Below are 20,567 nucleotides of genomic sequence, written 5' to 3'. Positions count from 1 at the left end.
GCTGAACTTCTCGCCGCATTCTTCGATCTCTCTTCGGCTCGCAGGCCTCTTTTGCTTCTGATTCCGACGTTCCTCAAACAGACACACTAATCCGTTAATTTCAAGATCATATGTGACCACCATTCCAGACCAACAATGAACCAGCCACTCTAGTTCAGTTCACAAGTTTCGTAATCAGGTAACTAATTTACTTTCGCCGCGTGTAGGGCGAAGAAAAACAACAGTTTCTGACTGTCTCGGGTTATTTTTCGTTTTCTTAAGGGAACGAAATAATAAGTAAACCCAAATACCTACCCAGTATCACACACTATTCGTTGGTAAAAGAGTAGCCCAACAGTTGACACTGAGTGTTGATGAGTAGCTACCTTCCCTCTTTTCTTACACTGCAAAATTAGGGACCGTCAATGCAGATAGTCCTCGTGTAGCTTTGCACGAAATTCAAAAACAAGCAAACAAATTTCTCACTTTTAAATATTCGAAATATTTTTGAAACCTTAAATAATTTCACAGCTAACTAACAGTTACAATGTGATACGAAGGAAAAGATAAACGAAATCTTGCATAATAAATATTTTCTTTTGTTATTTGCTTTCACCACTCACATATTTTCAAAACTAAATTGCACCAACTTACTGTTGTATTATATAAATCTTAGTCAATACGAAATATTATGTTGGTTATCCGTGATGACGAGAAAACCCACTTGTAGAGAAAAATATATATTTAAAAACGACTGGTATGGGTTGAGAAAATTATATTGGTTAGATGTCGCATTTGTCAAAATGGCTGACAGTGTTGTTCGTAACAGGAAGGCACGTGTGAATAAAAATAAGAAGAAATCTTGGCGAAAACATGTTGATATAAAAGAAGTAGAGGACTATTTGGAAGAAAAACGAGTGGACGAAAAGACAGGGTAAAGTTTCTGTTCTGTACTTACGATGATGTGAGCAAATAACAAATGACCTGGCAATATATATAGGCCTACATTGTATTATTAAGACGACTAGTATGTGTATTAAAACTTCAATTAAATTAAAGTACAGAACAATGTTTCTGTATCATTAATGTTTTAATACCCATATCAGCCGTCTTAATAATACATTTTCACTTCAAGTGGGTTTTTCGCCATCTGAAAGTACACCTACTTTGTAACTTGTACCATCTAATTTAAATTTTGGCTTTTAAATGATAGAGTTACTTCTTTCTAAGTATACGGTGAATTTATTAGTTATTTTCTTAATTTTATATGCTGCTATGATTTTTGAGAAGCTTACACCTTCGTAGAAATATTTTTAACAATTTTATGGAGGGGGATTAACTTTTAAGTTGTCTGTTAAAGTTCTGTGATTGTGGGATGCTACAAATAGCAAGTATAAATTTGAGATAGCATGTTACACAAAACCTTATATATGAGCTATAATATATAAAAAAAGATGGCTACATAACACAAGGCATTATTTGATATGGTATTGATTACATTTTATAAGTGTTCGAGTTTGTGGCCTGTGAATTTTACAGACAGTGGCAGAATAACTTAACAAGAGGCCTGAGTGTGAGAAATGACCAGGATCTTTGGTGGATCTGAATGTTTTTCACTTGCTTATTGATTTATTATTACTGGTTTAAAATTTTCTGTTTTAGTTGGGAGAAAAACTTACAAAATTACAAGTAGGTAGGGGCTATGCAGAATATTGGTATATAAGTAGGTATACAAGTACATGTGGATATACATATTGAGTAGCAGGCAGCTCAGGTAGTTTTATTTTCCAATTGGATATGTTTTTTTTGTCAATACTTCACATTCTAGTCCCTTTTGGGTGGGTATTTTTAAAGTTTTCAATCTGGACCATTTCTTATCCTCCTTGAATGGAGTTTTCTATTATCCATTCTATTTGTTTGACTATTCTCTTCATATTTATCTTTCACTGTTTGTCTGTACTTTTTAGTAGATGGTCATATCCCCTGTGACATTGGATATACTGTTTTCTCCCCCATTCTGAAATGTTTCTCTCTACTGATACTCATCTCCAGAGGTTGGAGACATAATTCATGAGTAGGAGACTTCAGGACAATGGTCTTCAGGTCAAATGTATTATCACCTTTATATCCTGGCAATTCTACCAGTCCAGTGTGCATTTGTTCACTTTCTTTCCTTTAGTTGGATTTAAATACTTGCCTCATTTTGACTGTCTGATGGTAATGGCTTCTTTCACTCACCAAAGGAACACTCATTCTTGTTCCTTGTGTGGGAGTCTCTGGATTTCATTTTCTGAACCAACACATTTGACATACATTACCTAGAGGGTCCTGTTCTCTGTTTTTGTTGTTGATTGACTTTTTCTTTCTTTTTCTCAATGAGTGACCTCTTCATCTTCCAAGTTTCTGATGATTGTTCCTTCTGTGTGTCACTTCTACATGCAAAGTTCTTGAATTTTTTATGAATCTCCCAGGTAATTATTTGTTTTATGTTTGTTTGGTCTCTAGTCCTTTATCTACTTGCCCTGGGTATTGATATGTTCAGATAGAATTATGTACAGTTTATAACATTAGTTTTTACTACTTCCATCTGTTTTTTTTCCAAAATATTTGCTCATTTGTGTAACTCCAGTTAGGTCTTTCTAACTGATATTTCCTGGCAGAGAAAGATTGAGGTTTATCAGCTCAGTTTGGTTTCTTTTTGCTTGATCATTTTTATTATCTACATTTTCATGGCTCATGCAGTATATTCCTGTCAACATTTTTATTTCTTACCATCTTCCACATTTTTTTCTTATTCAGTTCCATATGACTTTGCCTGTTTAGTGCATGCTGTGGGTTGTATCATTGTTTTAACACTCCTCTGAAAAGACGTTTCTAGTCCTGATTTCTCCAAGCCCGTTCCCCTGGCTGTGGTTTCGCTAGATAGTAGATATTGACAGTGGGAATCTCGTTAATCCATTCATTAATGGATTTAAATGGCAATTTCATTATTATTAGCCTAATATTAATAACCTTTCAAGTTGCTCTGGGGCCTATTAGGCCCCACTTTTCATAGGAGTGTTAAGGCTTTTTTTACACCACTACTTTGATTGTTTTTTTCCTCTTCCTCTCTGACCCATTTGGTTTGGATTGTCTTTCAGTTGGCCTTTTAATCCATGTTTCTCTCGTCAATTCCTAGTGTCTTCATTCAGGCATCTTCTCTTTTCCCTGCATATTAACCCTATAATCCATTGGAGCTACTGTTGAGTACCACACCTCCCACTCTTTACTTTGGGTAGCTGTTTCTTCATTGTCAAGGTACTGTCATCCACCTGTTGCCACCCTTCACTCTTTTGTGAGATTTATTTTTCTCCCTGGATCCTACTCTACTGTGATCGGTGCCTATCCAAGTGTACTTAAACTAGTCAAAGCCACATTTAAAGGCCATGATGACTTAACAGTTATAATTCCACAGTCACTAAATGTACATTGCTGAGATTACTTATATCCTCAGGATATGTTTACTTCATCAGTTTGCCCATCCTGTGGGTAAAGCAGGAGATAGCTGCCCACCCCTGCCATGCCTTATGTCAGTATGGTTTGCTATTAAAAATATCACTTGTTGCATGTCTTAGTTGTTGTTTCTTTGGATTCTACACTATGCTGGTAAGGACTCTCAAACTGAGTTCCAAACCTCTGGTTTGGTGGATCATGTAGGCATCCTACTGAATGAGATAATGAAAACAGTATAAAAACTAAAGTTGAGAGAAGGGTGATAGCATTCTGCTGGTGCAAATGATGAGTTGTCTTCCATTTTATATACTTGAATGGATCATTAAAATTGTAGTTGATCCATTTGATTGGGATCCTTCATCCTACCCACACATGGATGCTGATTCTCAGTTGTTGAATTTTGGATTAAGAGTTGAACCAATCAGTATAAGTCCTCATACATGTATTGCAGATTATTATATTCTCTTCCTCAATTGTGCTTTTATCACTCTATGTTATAAGTTACAGTGAATGTACTTGCAGATTAAAAGAGTTCTTCTCGTGAATGTTTTATTCCAAGGATGTCATTGCACTTGGGGATGTTTCTGTCATTTTGATTTTTGATATTGAATTCTCACATGGAGTGATCAGTCTCTCACATTGCTATCATGTGTTGCATTCATAGATTAGGGAGTAGAAGATTCCCTCCTTCTTGTGAACTTGAGGTGATGATGACATGATTCCCTTTACATGAATGTTGGTTTCTGGATGTACTTGTTACGTATGGTCTAACTTCTCCTTTTACTCTCACTCACATTTATATAAAATAAGATTGGGATTCATGTATTGTGTGATGGTTCTCATTTCTGTCCAACCATAGTTCTGTCTCTATGGAATTCATGTGTTGTGTGATGGTTCTCATTCCTGTCCAACCATAGTTCTGTCTCTATGGATTTCATGTATTGTGTGATGGTTCTCATTCCTGTCCAACCATAGTTCTGTCTCTATGAGATTCGTGTATTGTGTGATGGTTCTCATTCCTATCCAGCCATAGTTCTGTCCCTATGGGATTTGTATATTGTGTGATGGTTCTCATTCCTGAACAGCCATAGTTCTGTCTCTATGGGATTCGTGTATTGTGTGATGGTTCTCATTCCTATCCAGCCATAGATCTGTCCCTATGGGATTCGTGTATTGTGTGATGGTTCTCATTCCTATCCAGCCATAGTTCTGTCCCTATGGGATTTGTATATTGTGTGATGGTTCTCATTCCTGAACAGCCATAGTTCTGTCTCTATGGGATTAGTGTATTGTGTGATGGTTCTCATTCCTATCCAGCCATAGATCTGTCCCTATGGGATTCGTGTATTGTGTGATGGTTCTCATTTCTATCCAGCCATAGTTCTGTCCCTATGGGATTCGTGTATTGTGTGATGGTTCTTATTTCTATCCAGCCACAGTTCTGTCCCAATGGCATTTGTGTATTGTGTGATGGTTCTCATTCCTATCCAGCCATAGTTCTGTCCCTATGGGATTTGTGTATTGTGTGATGGTTCTCATTCCTATCCAGCCATAGTTCTGTTCCTGTGGGATTTGTGTATTGTGTGATGGTTCTCATTCCTATCCAGCCACAGTTCTGTTTCTATAGGATTCGTGTATTGTGTGATGGTTCTCATTTCTATCCAGCCACAGTTCTGTCCCTGTGGGATTTGTGTATTGTGTGATGGTTCTCATTCCTATCCAGCCACAGTTCTGTCCCTGTGGGATTTGTGTATTGTGTGATGGTTCTCATTCCTATCCAGCCACAGTTCTGTCCCTGTGGGATTTGTGTATTGTGTGATGGTTCTCATTCCTATCCAGCCACAGTTCTGTCCCTGTGGGATTTGTGTATTGTGTGATGGTTCTCATTCCTATCCAGCCACAGTTCTGTTTCTATAGGATTCGTGTATTGTGTGATGGTTTTCATTCCTATCCAGCCATGGTTCTGTTCCTATGAGGTTCGTGTATTGTGTGATGGTTCTAATTCCTATCCAACCATAGTTCTGTCCCTATGAGGTGTGCTACTTTGTTTATGATAACGTTTTCCACACTGGACAAAGAGTATATGTAGTACAGAAATGGTGCTGTCTTTCACGTATTATCTTTGAATCTAAAGATCTAATCTTTGGGAATGCTTTCAAGGGATGCCTTTATCTTCCTTTTTCTTATACTGGTCCCTCCACCTATTAGATGTGGGATTCTAGCTGTTTATGTAAGAGGAGGTAATTGGAAGTGATAATATTCCTACATTTCTGATGGGTACTTACCTTTCCTCCCCACTGAAAACTAGTGCTTTAGTTTTCTGCCAAAACTTGAAGTAACAGTTTGATAGAAGTTGAGTGAAGAGTTTATGTTGCGCTGTGATTGGTGAAGGATTGTTGCATGATAATTTGCCTGCAAAACACATTGAATCAGTTAATTCCAGAGGGGTGGAAACTTCAAGACTTGTGGCACATGCAAAAAAAAATTGCACATAGTTACTAGAACTGAACGTGGATAGTTATTTATGTGTAACAAGGTTCTTGTCTATCACAGTTATATTTATAATACAGGGTACTTACTATTCATTGATTGCTGTTGTAGGATTTAATGCTAATGCTTGTAGTAGTAGAATTTTAACATTCAAATTTAGGTTTTAGGAGATAACAGATTTTTAAAACACAATCATTCATTAAATTAGGTAACTTTTCTTTCTAACATTAAATGGTATGTTAAGTTTGTTGCACTGGTTCTAAGAAACTACTGACTTTTCACTGTAAAAAGTTTTATCTTAATCATGAAATGTAAGCTAAAACACCCATTAATCCTGCATCTTGATATAGCTAGTGTTTCTTGAAGCACATGAGAAGTTGGTGATTGCAGATAAAAAATGTTGCATTTTTTCAGTTGAATTTGTATTCATTTTTCATTATATTTTGGAGAAGCTACAGAATATTTTGTTCTTTCTCATTATTTACTTGTCTTAATTGTGTTCTTTCAGTGGTCCAGTGTCTGAGAAACCAGACGAAGCTTTGTTTTATCTTGACATAAAGAATAATCCACAAGAACGTAAGTTTAACTTGTTAGTAAATGTGAATAATATAAATAATTTATTCTTCAAGGTGTAACTTTGAGAATCCTGATAACAGGCTTGTGGGAGGAGCTTGTAAGAAATTACCTTTGTTTGGTTATTTCTAGGAAATTATTTTCAGTTAAATATGCCACATCTATTTATGTCTAACATTTTAATATGTCTTGTACAACAAAATAACTTTAATGTTATGAACATAGATTAAGAATTTACTAATATAAGAATTTATTCACCAAGAATGAACTTCTGACATATTTGAAGTGACTTCCTTTAGTAGATGTTAATAGTCTAAAATCACTACAAATGAACATGTGACTTTCTTTAGTAGATATTTTAATAGTCTAAAATCACTACAAATGAACATATGATGTTCTTTAGTAGATATTATTAATAGTCTAAAATCACTACAAATGAACATGTGACTTTCTTTAGTGGATATTTTTAATAGTCTAAAATCACTACAAATGAACATGTGACTTTCTTTAGTAGATGTTATTAATAGTCTAAAATCACTACAAATGAACATGTGACTTTCTTTAGTAGATATTTTTAATAGTCTAAAATCACTACAAATGAACATATGATGTTCTTTAGTAGATAATATTAATAGTCTAAAATCACTACAAATGAACATATGACTTTCTTTAGTAGATATTATTAGTAGTCTAAAATCACTACAAATGAACATGTGACTTTCTTTAGTAGATATTATTAATAGTTTAAAATCACTACAAATGAACATGACTTTCTTCAGTAGATATTATTAATAGTCTAAAATCACTACAAATGAACATGTGACTTTCTTTAGTAGATATTTTTAATAGTCTAAAATCACTACAAATGAACATGTGACTTTCTTTAGTAGATATTTTTAAGTCTAAAATCACTACAAATGAACATGTGACTTTCTTTAGTAGATATTTTTAATAGTCTAAAATCACTACAAATGAACATCTGACGTTCTTTAGTAGATAATATTAATAGTCTAAAATCACTACAAATGAACATGTGACTTTCTTTAGTAGATATTTTTAAGTCTAAAATCACTACAAATGAACATGTGACTTTCTTTAGTAGATATTATTAATAGTTTAAAATCACTACAAATGAACATGACTTTCTTTAGTAGATATTATTAATAGTTTAAAATCACTACAAATGAACATATGACTTTCTTTAGTAGATATTTTTAATAGTCTAAAATCTCTACAAATGAACATGTGACTTTCTTTAGTAGATATTTTTAATAGTCTAAAATCACTACAAATGAATACGTGACATTCTTTAGTAGATATTTTTAATGGTCTAAAATCACTACAAATGAACATGTGACTTTCTTTAGTGGATATTTTTAATAGTCTAAAATCACTACAAATGAACATGTGACTTTCTTTAGTGGATAATATTAATAGTCTAAAATCACTAGAAATGAACATGTGACTTTCTTTAGTAGATATTAATAGTCTAAAATCACTACAAATGAACATGTGACTTTCTTTAGTAGATATTTTTAAGTCTAAAATCACTACAAATGAACATGTGACTTTCTTTAGTAGATTTTTTTAACAGTCTAAAATCACTACAAATGAACACGTGACTTTCTTTAGTAGATGTTATTAATAGTCTAAAATCACTACAAATGAACATGTGACTTTCTTTAGTAGATATTTTTAATAGTCTAAAATCACTACAAATGAACATATGTTCTTTAGTAGATAATATTAATAGTCTAAAATCACTACAAATGAACATATGACTTTCTTTAGTAGATATTATTAGTAGTCTAAAATCACTACAAATGAACATGTGACTTACTTTAGTAGATATTATTAATAGTTTAAAATCACTACAAATGAACATGACTTTCTTTAGTAGATATTATTAATAGTCTAAAATCACTACAAATAAACATGTGACTTTCTTTAGTAGATATTTTTAATAGTCTAAAATCACTACAAATGAACATGTGACTTTCTTTAGTAGATATTTTTAAGTCTAAAATCACTACAAATGAACATGTGACTTTCTTTAGTAGATATTTTTAATAGTCTAAAATCACTACAAATGAACATCTGACGTTCTTTAGTAGATAATATTAATAGTCTAAAATCACTACAAATGAACATATGACTTTCTTTAGTAGATATTATTAGTAGTCTAAAATCACTACAAATGAACATGTGACTTTCTTTAGTAGATATTATTAATAGTTTAAAATCACTACAAATGAACATGACTTTCTTTAGTAGATATTATTAATAGTTTAAAATCATTACAAATGAACATATGACTTTCTTTAGTAGATATTTTTAATAGTCTAAAATCTCTACAAATGAACATGTGACTTTCTTTAGTAGATATTTTTAATAGTCTAAAATCACTACAAATGAACATATGATGTTTAGTAGATAATATTAATAGTCTAAAATCACTACAAATGAACATATGACTTTCTTTAGTAGATTTTTTTAACAGTCTAAAATCACTACAAATGAACATGTGACTTTCTTTAGTAGATGTTATTAATAGTCTAAAATCACTACAAATGAACATGTGACTTTCTTTAGTAGATATTTTTAATAGTCTAAAATCACTACAAATGAACATATGATGTTCTTTAGTAGATAATATTAATAGTCTAAAATCACTACAAATGAACATATGACTTTCTTTAGTAGATATTATTAGTAGTCTAAAATCACTACAAATGAACATCTGACGTTCTTTAGTAGATAATATTAATAGTCTAAAATCACTACAAATGAACATATGACTTTCTTTAGTAGATATTATTAGTAGTCTAAAATCACTACAAATGAACATGTGACTTTCTTTAGTAGATATTATTAATAGTTTAAAATCACTACAAATGAACATGACTTTCTTTAGTAGATATTATTAATAGTTTAAAATCATTACAAATGAACATATGACTTTCTTTAGTAGATATTTTTAATAGTCTAAAATCTCTACAAATGAACATGTGACTTTCTTTAGTAGATATTTTTAATAGTCTAAAATCACTACAAATGAACATATGATGTTCTTTAGTAGATATTATTAATAGTCTAAAATCACTACAAATGAACATATGACTTTCTTTAGTAGATATTATTAATAGTCTAAAATCACTACAAATGAACATGTGACTTTCTTTAGTAGATATTATTAATAGTTTAAAATCACTACAAATGAACATGTGACTTTCTTTAGTAGATATTATTAATAGTTTAAAATCACTACAAATGAACATGACTTTCTTTAGTAGATATTATTAATAGTCTAAAATCACTAGAAATGAACATGTGACTTTCTTTAGTAGATATTTTTAATAGTCTAAAATCACTAGAAATGAACATGTGACTTTCTTTAGTAGATATTTTTAATAGTCTAAAATCACTACAAATGAACACGTGACATTCTTTAGTAGATATTTTTAATAATCTAAAATCACTACAAATGAACACGTGACATTCTTTAGTAGATATTTTTAATAATCTAAAATCACTACAAATGAACATGTGAGTTTCTTTAGCAGGTATTATTAATAGTCTAAAATCACTACAAATGAACAAGTGACTTTCTTTGTAGGATATTATTCATAGTCTAAAATCACTACAAATGAAAATGTGACTTTCTTTAGTAGATGTTATTAATAGTCTAAAATCACTAGAAATGAGCATGTGACTTTCTTTAGTGGATATTATTAATAGTCTAAAATAACTACAAATGCACATGTGACTTTCTCTAGCAGATATTATTAATGGTCTAAAATCACTACAAATGCACATGTGACTTTCTCTAGCGGATATTATTAATGGTCTAAAATCACTGCAAATGCACATGTGACTTTCTGTAGCAGATATTATTAATGGTCTAAAATCACTACAAATGAGCATGTGACTTTCTATAAGTGGTTGTTATTACTATTCTTGAGTCACAAAGAATGAAGAAATAATGTTTAAGTTATCATTCTGGTCTAATGAATTATAATTATACTTTCAATATTTGTGAAAATTTCAGGTATGTGCATGTTGTAAGTTCTAATCACTGCTTTTCCTGAACTGATATATTCTTGTGTGTTTTTTTGTGGCCCTCACAGAATTATCTTGTTGAATATTTGGTATTCAACAATACAGGTGCTTTGGTTTAAGATCATTATTTCCTGGTTGTTACATGTGCCTTGGTTTAACATTGTCTTGCCTGGTTGTTACAGGTGCCTTGGTTTAAAATAGTCTTGCCTGGTTGTTACATGTGCCTTGGTTTAACATCATCTTGCCTGGTTGTTACAGGTGCCTTGGCTTAACATTAGGCTGTAGTCCTTTCTTTGGTCTCCCATTTCCTTTTTTGTTCAAGTTTACACTGTGCCTTTGCAAAACATTTGGTGATTGCATTAATATTCCTGTCCTTCATAGCGGACTACGGATCAGTCCTCTGTTGCATCTTTTCCGGCAGGAACCCACATACTGAACTACTAGATGTGTGTTCAGTGTACTTATTTGTGGGATATGTCCCAAATTTCCTGTTCATCCTACCTCTGCTCCATTTTCTACCCTTGGCCTTCCTTTTCCTGTCTCAGGTTTTGTAGGAATAAAGCTTCCCCTCCACTGTCAACTATGTATTGTCTCCTGCTATGGCTTTACATGTGTGGTTCACTTCTCTTTAGGACCTTCTTGGGCCATGACACTATTTTCTCACAAACCTGCTGCTGGTTCCATATATGTGGGTCATTTTTATGATATTTTGAGTGTGATATGATTACTGTGTCCTTGTTGTCATGGCTGGCTTCTGTGCAACATGGCTTTGCATTTCCTTGCAAAAAACCTTTTGTTCTCCATCAGAGCCAAGTGCAGCCCATGATTCCATTTGTTTGTCACAGTTTCCTAGGAACAGGTGTCCACCATATTTCTTCTTCCTCCTTGGGATCCCTGGTCACACCATGTTCTGTCTGAGGTAGTCCTTGACCACCTACCCCAACAAGCAGTCATACCTCTTCTATGCAAGTTTTACTCCCACCAACTGGCTCTGGGTTCTCCATTTCCACATATACATGGACAACTGGCTTCTTGCCATTTCCAAATGGGAGTAAGCCATTCCTATACTTGTGGATGGAATGATTGATTGCAGTGGAAGTGTCCTTCCTTCCTTCATCCTTCCTAATATTTTGTTCATCTGGGTGTTTTTTTTCAGCACTCATCTAGGTCAGGCCCTACCTTCTCTCTTAGGCTCCATTCTACCGAGCTGGCCATTTGGATTGTCATGTTTGCTCCTTACTTTCTACTGGCAATGTTCTGTAGCTTTTGGAGCGGTGGCCACTTCTGACACTTGCCATACCTCTTGGCAGGACTCATATGTATTTGCTTCAATGGCCCCTTTAATGATAAGTGGATCCTTTGGGTATTTCTATTCATCTTTTCTTCCTTAATTGTAAATTTTCATTGATGTTGGACAAGACAATTATCTTTTTTTGGTACGACCTGTGAACTTGGTTGCTGCTGGAATTAGGTTGCTAAGCCTTTTAAAATTTTGCGTTTGGAGGATATCAAACAAAATTCTTTTTTAAGTTTTATGTATCCAATTGAATAACCATAAAATCATAAATAATTGTATTATTACCATATAACTCCACTGTAATTCATTAAGCTCCTTAACTAAGCTGCAATCATTGTATTATTACCATATAACTCCACTGTAATTCATTTAGCTCCTTAACTAAGCTGCAATCATTGTATTATTACCATATAACTCCACTGTAATTCATTCAGCTCCTTAACTAAGCTGCAATCATTGTATTATTACCATATAACTCCACTGTAATTCATTTAGCTCCTTAACTAAGCTGCAATCATTGTATTATTACCATATAACTCCACTGTAATTCATTCAGCTCCTTAACTAAGCTGCAATCATTGTATTATTACCATATAACTCCACTGTAATTCATTTAGCTCCTTAACTAAGCTGCAATCATTGTATTATTACCATATAACTCCACTGTAATTCATTAAGCTCCTTAACTAAGCTGCATTTAGATCTAGAAAAAAGTACAAAACTTCAAGTAGACTAAAGACACAGCCTACCTTCTTGAACTCTTGGTTCGAAAGAAAGTGATAGCCTTTTCTCATATTAAAATGGCTGAGAAAACCACAATGGGGACATTCTGAGTTGTCAATTGGCTATTCACATGTCATATATTGAAGTGTATAAAAAAGACAGTTTTCCGATAGGGAAAGAGATGTCTGGGGCCAATGTTTTTAATTCAATACATAATGCATATTTCAGCAAAATGAAAACACAAGGTTCTTATTTTATATTCTAGCTTCTCAGTATTAATAATTTAAGTTCAAATTTGTACAAAACTATAGACTTAATATTTTGACACCAAAACATCTAATTTTAAACAGTGCTGCATTCAACATACCACATAACTCACTAAAATCTATATTTAGGTGTGTTATTTTAATATTTGCTATTACATTAAGAAACTAACTCGTATACTATATTAAAATTTGAATGATATTATACAATTTGTTTCCAAACTTATTGACATAAATTCATAAAATAGTAGTTCAATGAACCTTTGAATGCAAGTCAACAAAGGTGATGATATGGACTTTGACCTGTGATCTGTCACAAAAAGGTTAATGTTAGAACACTTCCAGAAGATAGCCTGTGCTTCTCGTGCACCAGTCTCTCTTCCAATTCAGTGTGGGATTTAAGTTAATTTTGTAAAGCAGTGAGAGAGTGCTGTATTATCATATTTTTAAATGAAATTTAAATAAGTACTTTCTCCACTTCTACTTCCCACTATCTTCCAGTGTTCACATTTTCTACCAGACTTTGAACTGATAATTCAATGGTGACATAGAGGGAATCACATTTGTCACTAAATAGTAGTGTTCTCTCATTGATGGAGAAGTGATGCATAGTGTTTTACATGAGAGACATGTTGGTACATTGGATTACAACAGAGGGAGAGTTTAAGGCTGGCTTGTGGGATGCATGCAAAAAATGTGTTCAAATAAAGAGCAGCAAAAAGTGAGAAAAGTTAATCTTATAAGTGGAGGAAAGTACCAGTCAGAAATATAGCAACAAATGAGAAATGTTAGTATTGTAAACAGTGGAAGGTACCAGTCAGAAATATAGCAAAAAATGAGAAATGTTAGTATTGTAAACAGAGGAAGGTACCAGTCAGAAATATAGCAACAAATGAGAAATGTTAGTATTGTAAACAGAGGAAGGTACCAGTCAGAAATATAGCAACAAATGAGAAATGTTAGTATTGTAAACAGTGGAAGGTACCAGTCAGAAATATAGCAAAAAATGAGAAATGTTAGTATTGTAAACAGAGGAAGGTACCAGTCAGAAATATAGCAAAAAATGATAAATGTTAGTATTGTAAACAGAGGAAGGTACCAATCAGAAATGTAGCGAAAAATGAGAAATGTTAGTATTGTAAACAGAGGAAGGTACCAGTCAGAAATATAGCAAAAAATGAGAAATGTTAGTATTGTAAACAGAGGAAGGTACCAATCAAAAATATAGCAACAAATGAGAAATGTTAGTATTGTAAACAGAGGAAGGTACCAGTCAGAAATATAGCAAAAAATGAGAAATGTTAGTATTGTAAACAGAGGAAGGTACCAGTCAGAAATATAGCAAAAAATGAGAAATGTTAGTATTGTAAACAGAGGAAGGTACCAATCAGAAATATAGCAACAAATGAGAAATGTTAGTATTGTAAACAGAGGAAGGTACCAGTCAGAAATATAGCAACAAATGAAAATGTTAGTATTGTAAACAGAGGAAGGTACCAGTCAGAAATATAGCAAAAATGATAAATGTTAGTATTGTAAACAGAGGAAGGTACCAATCAGAAATATAGCAACAAATGAGAAATGTTAGTATTGTAAACAGTGGAAGGTACCAGTCAGAAATATAGCAACAAATGAGAAATGTTAGTATTGTAAACAGTGGAAGGTACCAGTCAGAAATATAGCAAAAAATGAGAAATGTTAGTATTGTAAACAGAGGAAGGTACCAATCAAAAATATAGCAACAAATGAGAAATGTTAGTATTGTAAACAGAGGAAGGTACCAATCAAAAATATAGCAACAAATGAGAAATGTTAGTATTGTAAACTGAGGAAGGTACCAATCAAAAATATAGCAACAAATGAGAAATGTTAGTATTGTAAACAGAGGAAGGTACCAATCAAAAATATAGCAACAAATGAGAAATGTTAGTATTGTAAACAGAGGAAGGTACCAGTCAGAAATATAGCAAAAAATGATGAATGTTAGTATTGTAAACAGTGGAAGGTACCAGTCAGAAATATAGCAAAAAATGATGAATGTTAGTATTGTAAACAGAGGAAGGTACCAGTCAGAAATATAGCAAAAATGAGAAATGTTAGTATTGTAAACAGAGGAAGGTACCAATCAAAAATATAGCAAAAAATGAGAAATGTTAGTATTGTAAACAGAGGAAGGTACCAATCAAAAATATAGCAACAAATGAGAAATGTTAGTATTGTAAACAGAGGAAGGTACCAGTCAAAAATATAGCAACAAATGATAAATGTTAGTATTGTAAACAGAGGAAGGTACCAATCAAAAATATAGCAACAAATGAAAAATGTTAGTATTGTAAACTGAGGAAGGTACCAGTCAGAAATATAGCAACAAATGAGAAATGTTAGTATTGTAAACAGAGGAAGGTACCAGTCAGAAATATAGCAAAAAATGAGAATGTTAGTATTGTAAACAGTGGAAGGTACCAGTCAGAAATATAGCAAAAAATGATGAATGTTAGTATTGTAAACAGTGGAAGGTACCAGTCAGAAATATAGCAAAAAATGATGAATGTTAGTATTGTAAACAGTGGAAGGTACCAGTCAGAAATATAGCAACAAATGAGAAATGTTAGTATTGTAAACAGTGGAAGGTACCAGTCAGAAATATAGCAACAAATGAGAAATGTTAGTATTGTAAACAGTGGAAGGTACCAGTCAGAAATATAGCAAAAAATGAGAAATGTTAGTATTGTAAACAGAGGAAGGTACCAATCAAAAATATAGCAAAAAATGAGAAATGTTAGTATTGTAAACTGAGGAAGGTACCAATCAAAAATATAGCAACAAATGAGAAATGTTAGTATTGTAAACAGTGGAAGGTACCAATCAAAAATATAGCAACAAATGAGAAATGTTAGTATTGTAAACAGAGGAAGGTACCAGTCAGAAATATAGCAAAAATGATGAATGTTAGTATTGTAAACAGAGGAAAGTACCAGTCAGAAATATAGCAAAAAATGAGAAATGTTAGTATTGTAAACAGAGGAAGGTATCAATGAGAAATATATATATTTTGATTAATTATCAGTGATGTCGAGAAACCTACTTGTTGAGAAATTTATATGCAAAAACGGTTTATTTGGGTTAAGAAAATATTTTACACAGAAGAAGCGAACAACGTTTTGACCTTCTTCGGTCATCGTCAGGTTCACAAAGAAAGAGGTAACTGACGGAAGCTGACCACATGTTTGAAAGGGGTTGTATAACTGAGTGTCGAATGTAGAGGCGGTATTAGATGTTTGAATATATAATTTTATTTATTTTATTATATTAATATAGGTATAAAGCGTTCCTTTATATTGGTTTATTTTGGGTTTAAGTTGTTGTATAAGTAAGGCTTCTTTAATTTTGCGTTTGTTTACGTTTGTTTCTTTATTTAGTATTTGAGTGTTTTCTATGGTTTTGTGTTTATTTGACTTGCAGTGTTCGAAAACGTGTGAAGGTGACTTTTATGTTCTTTGAATCTGGTTTCCATTTTTCTACTTGTTTTTCAATATAGAAGTTGTGGCAGTTATCACATTGTATTTTATAAATAATGTTGGTGTGGTGTTTGTCAGTGTAGTTTTACATAGTATAGACCTCAGTTTTGTGCCTGGTTTTGAATAAATTTGGTATTAACTGGAATGTCATATTTTGTTACCAGTTTTTGCCAAATGTTGGTTATTTGTATGCTGATGTCAGGAATATATGGTATACAGCAGAATATGGTTTCGTGATTTTTGGATTCGTGAGATATATTTACTTTAGTTGGTTGATTTTGCTTTCTGTCTAGGTGTGTGTGTATAATGTTTTCTACGGTTTGTGGAGGAAACTTATTGATGTTGATGAAGTATTGTTTTATTTTGTCTAATTCATCGTTAATCTTATCTGGTGAGCATAGTTTTATGGCTGTGTTTATTTGGTTTCTTAGTATGTTGAGTTTTGTTTTGTTTCATGTGCTGAGTCCCAAGGAATATATAGTCCAGTATGGGTGATTTTTCAGATTTCTCTTTGGTGTGTGTCGGTTCTTGTAATTTTGAGGTTAAGAAATGATATTTGATTGCTTTCTTCCTGTTCACATGTGAAGTTAATGTTGGGATGTATAGAGTTAATGTGATTGAAAAAATTAAGTATGTGTTCTGTAGATTTGAATCCTGCAACCGTGTCATCTACATATCTGTACCAGTGTAGTATAGTGGTGGATGTAATGCTGTGTTAATTGCTTGTGTTTCAACTTGTGTCATAAAAATATTGGCTAGAACTGGTGATACTGGGTTGCCCATGCTTAGGCCATTTGTTTGTATATAGTTTTGGTTGTTGAACATGAAGTTTGTCTTTATCGTGGTGAATTCTATGAGGGTTGCTTATTGGTTACTGGGAATGTCTATAGTTGGGTTAGGGTCTCGGATATAGAGTTCTAAGGCTATCTTGCAGGCTTCAGTGGTTGGAACTTCTGTAAAGAGGGATATAACAGAAGTTATACTACAACATACTAAGAAACCAAATAAACACAGCCATAAAACTATGCTCACCAGATAAAATTAACGATGAATTAGACAAAATAAAACACTACTTCATCAACATCAATAAGTTTCTTCCACAAACCGTAGAAAACATTATACGCACACACCTAGACAGAAAGCAAAATCAACCAACTAAAGTAAATATATCTCACGAATCCAAAAATCACGAAACCATATTCTGCTGTATACCATATATTCCTGACATCAGCATACAAATAACCAACATTTGGCAAAAACTGGTAACAAAATATGACATTCCAGTTAATACCAAATTTATTCAAAAACCAGGCACAAAACTGAGGTCTATACTATGTAAAAACTACACTGACAAATACCACACCAACATTATTTACAAAATACAATGTGATAACTGCCACGACTTCTATATTGGAGAAACAAGTAGAAAAATGGAAACCAGATTCAAAGAACATAAAAGTCACCTTCACACGTTTCAACACTGCAAGTCAAATAAACGCAACATAACCATAGAAAACACTCAAATACTAAATAAAGAAACAAACGTAAACAAACGCAAAATTAAAGAAGCCTTACTTATACAACAACTTAAACCCAAAATAAACCAATATAAAGGAATGCCTTTATACCTATATTAATATAATTAATAAAATAAATAAAATTATATATTCAAACATCTAATACCGCCCTCTACATTCCGACACTCAGTTACACAACGCCTTTCAAACATGTGGTCAGCTTCTGGTCAGTTACCTCTTTCTTTGTGAACCTGACGATGACCAAAGAAGGTCGAAACGTTGTTCGCTCTTCTATGTAAAATATTTTCTCAACCCAAACGAGCCATTTTTGCATATAAATTTTGATTAATTGTTCATATTTGTAACTTTAATCAGTTTAATTGTAATTTTATTACTGAATAGTTAGAATAGTTTAGAAAAAGTAATAATAATAAATAGTTATTGACTTTAATAATATTAATCAGTTCAGTTGTAATTTTATTTAATTTCTTAGTTTATTGATTATTCTATGACCCTCATCATTGGTTAGAGATAATCAATTATGTTGATTTATTAGTAAGTTAATACCCTGGTGTTACTTAGTTCAAACACAGTTTCCATAGTTCCTTTAACTTTGAGCAGGTATCTATTAGTAAGTAATTGGTGGAGGTGAATATTTAATACAGTATTGTTATTCAATGTATGTTGTTTAATTGTTATAAGTTGGTAGGGATAATAATTTAATAGAAATGTAAATTCATTTTTCTGTGACTAGTGGGACGAGATTGCAATATGTTATATTTTTGTCAGTAACTTAGCAGACTGTAATTAATTGGTGAATGTATTAAAATGTCCTTACAGTTGAAGTGTGTGATAGTAAAACATAATAAAGTTAGGTTTATCTATAATACCAACCTTTTTATATTTTGATGTTTAGTATTATATAGATAAACTTTTGTTAACCATATCGGTACTAAGTAAACAGGCTTATTGTGATGTAAGTGAACAAACTAAACATTAAAAAGGTTTCATAAACTCTTACATGAATTATAATTCATCTTTCATCTTCTACAGACAATAAAAATGTTTAGTACAGAGTATACACTTCTTGGATATTCTTTTCTTTGATAATAAGATAATATATATTTCCAGATACTGTAAAAGAAAAAAGCTGGAAAAAGCCACTTCGTTGTCATGATATCTTGTTGTCTAATTCAGCTGTTGTCCCACCCATCAAACCGTGAGTTTAAAACCTTATGAAATGTTTAAAATATTCAATAACAACTATAAACATATCCTGTTTTACCTGTAATAGGAGCTTCTGATGTATACTACTTAGAAACAAGAATTTAATGTTTTTATAAAAAGAGATAGTAAGTGTATACACACTTACTTATTAAAAGTTAGTGACACTACTACAGGGACTGTATAAAGTTATGGAGGTGTCCAAGCAAGAATTTAGTTACAGGTGTGTAGGATAATATGAAGTTATACAGGTATCTAAATAAGAATTTAGTGACAGTTGTGTAGGATGATATAAAGTTATACAGGTATCTAAATAAGAATTTAGTGACAGTTGTGTAGGATAATATAAAGTTATACAGGTATCTAAATAGGAATTTAGTGACAGTTGTGTAGGATAATATAAAGTTATACAGGTATCTAAAGAATTTAGTGACAGTTGTCTAGGATAATATCAAGTTATACAGGTATCTAAAGAATTTAGTGACAGTTGTCTAGGATAATATCAAGGTATACAGGTATCTAAATAAGAATTTAGTGACAGTTGTGTAGGATGATATAAAGTTATACAGGTATCTAAATAAGAATTTAGTGACAGTTGTGTAGGATAATATCAAGGTATACAGGTATCTAAATAAGAATTTAGTGACAGTTGTGTAGGATAATATCAAGGTATACAGGTATCTAAATAAGAATTTAGTGACAGTTGTGTAGGATAATATCAAGGTATACAGGTATCTAAATAAGAATTTAGTGACAGTTGTGTAGGATAATATCAAGGTATACAGGTATCTAAATAAGAATTTAGTGACAGTTGTGTAGGATGATATAAAGTTATACAGGTATCTGAATAAGAATTTAGTGACAGTTGTGTAGGATAATATAAAGTTATACAGGTATCTAAAGAATTTAGTGACAGTTGTGTAGGATAATATCAAGTTATACAGGTATCTAAATAAGAATTTAGTGACAGTTGTGTAGGATAATATAAAGTTATACAGGTATCTGAATAAGAATTTAGTGACAGTTGTGTAGGGTGATATAAAGTTATACAGGTATCTAAATAAGAATTTAGTGACAATTGTGTAGGATAATATAAAGTTATACAGGTATCTAAATAAGAATTTAGTGACAATTGTGTAGGATAATATAAAGTTATACAGGTATCTAAATAAAAATTTAGTGACAGTTGTGTAGGATAATATAAAGTTATACAGGTATCTAAATAAGAATTTAGTGACAGGTATGTAGGATAATATAAAGTTATACAGGTATCTAAAGAATTTAGTGACAGTTGTGCAGGAAAATATAAAGTTATACAGGTATCTAAATACAAATTTAGTGACAGTTGTGTAGGATAATATCAAGGTATACAGGTATCTAAATAAGAATTTAGTGACAGTTGTGTAGGATAATATCAAGGTATACAGGTATC

The 20,567-nt window shown here is 32.2% G+C and overlaps 1 protein-coding gene across 1 annotated transcript in view; it reads left to right on the top strand.

The window, feature by feature from the left end:
- The first annotated feature begins 753 nt into the window (after nucleotides 1-753).
- LOC143226897 (ribosome biogenesis protein NOP53-like) overlaps nucleotides 754-20,567 on the top strand; it is a 43,325-nt gene continuing 23,511 nt past the window's right edge. The window contains exons 1-3 of the mRNA XM_076458430.1: nucleotides 754-913; nucleotides 6,470-6,537; nucleotides 19,043-19,130. Coding sequence (XP_076314545.1) covers nucleotides 783-913; nucleotides 6,470-6,537; nucleotides 19,043-19,130 — 287 coding nt within the window. The 5' untranslated portion in view covers nucleotides 754-782. The remainder of the gene's footprint in view (nucleotides 914-6,469; nucleotides 6,538-19,042; nucleotides 19,131-20,567) is intronic.

The sequence above is a fragment of the Tachypleus tridentatus genome, chromosome 9 (genome assembly GCF_004210375.1).
Source record: "Tachypleus tridentatus isolate NWPU-2018 chromosome 9, ASM421037v1, whole genome shotgun sequence".
In the NCBI taxonomy this organism is placed as follows: Eukaryota; Metazoa; Arthropoda; class Merostomata; order Xiphosura; family Limulidae; genus Tachypleus; species Tachypleus tridentatus.
The sequence above is the reverse complement of the archived record's forward strand: the minus strand, read 5'-3'. Positions and strand labels throughout refer to the sequence as shown.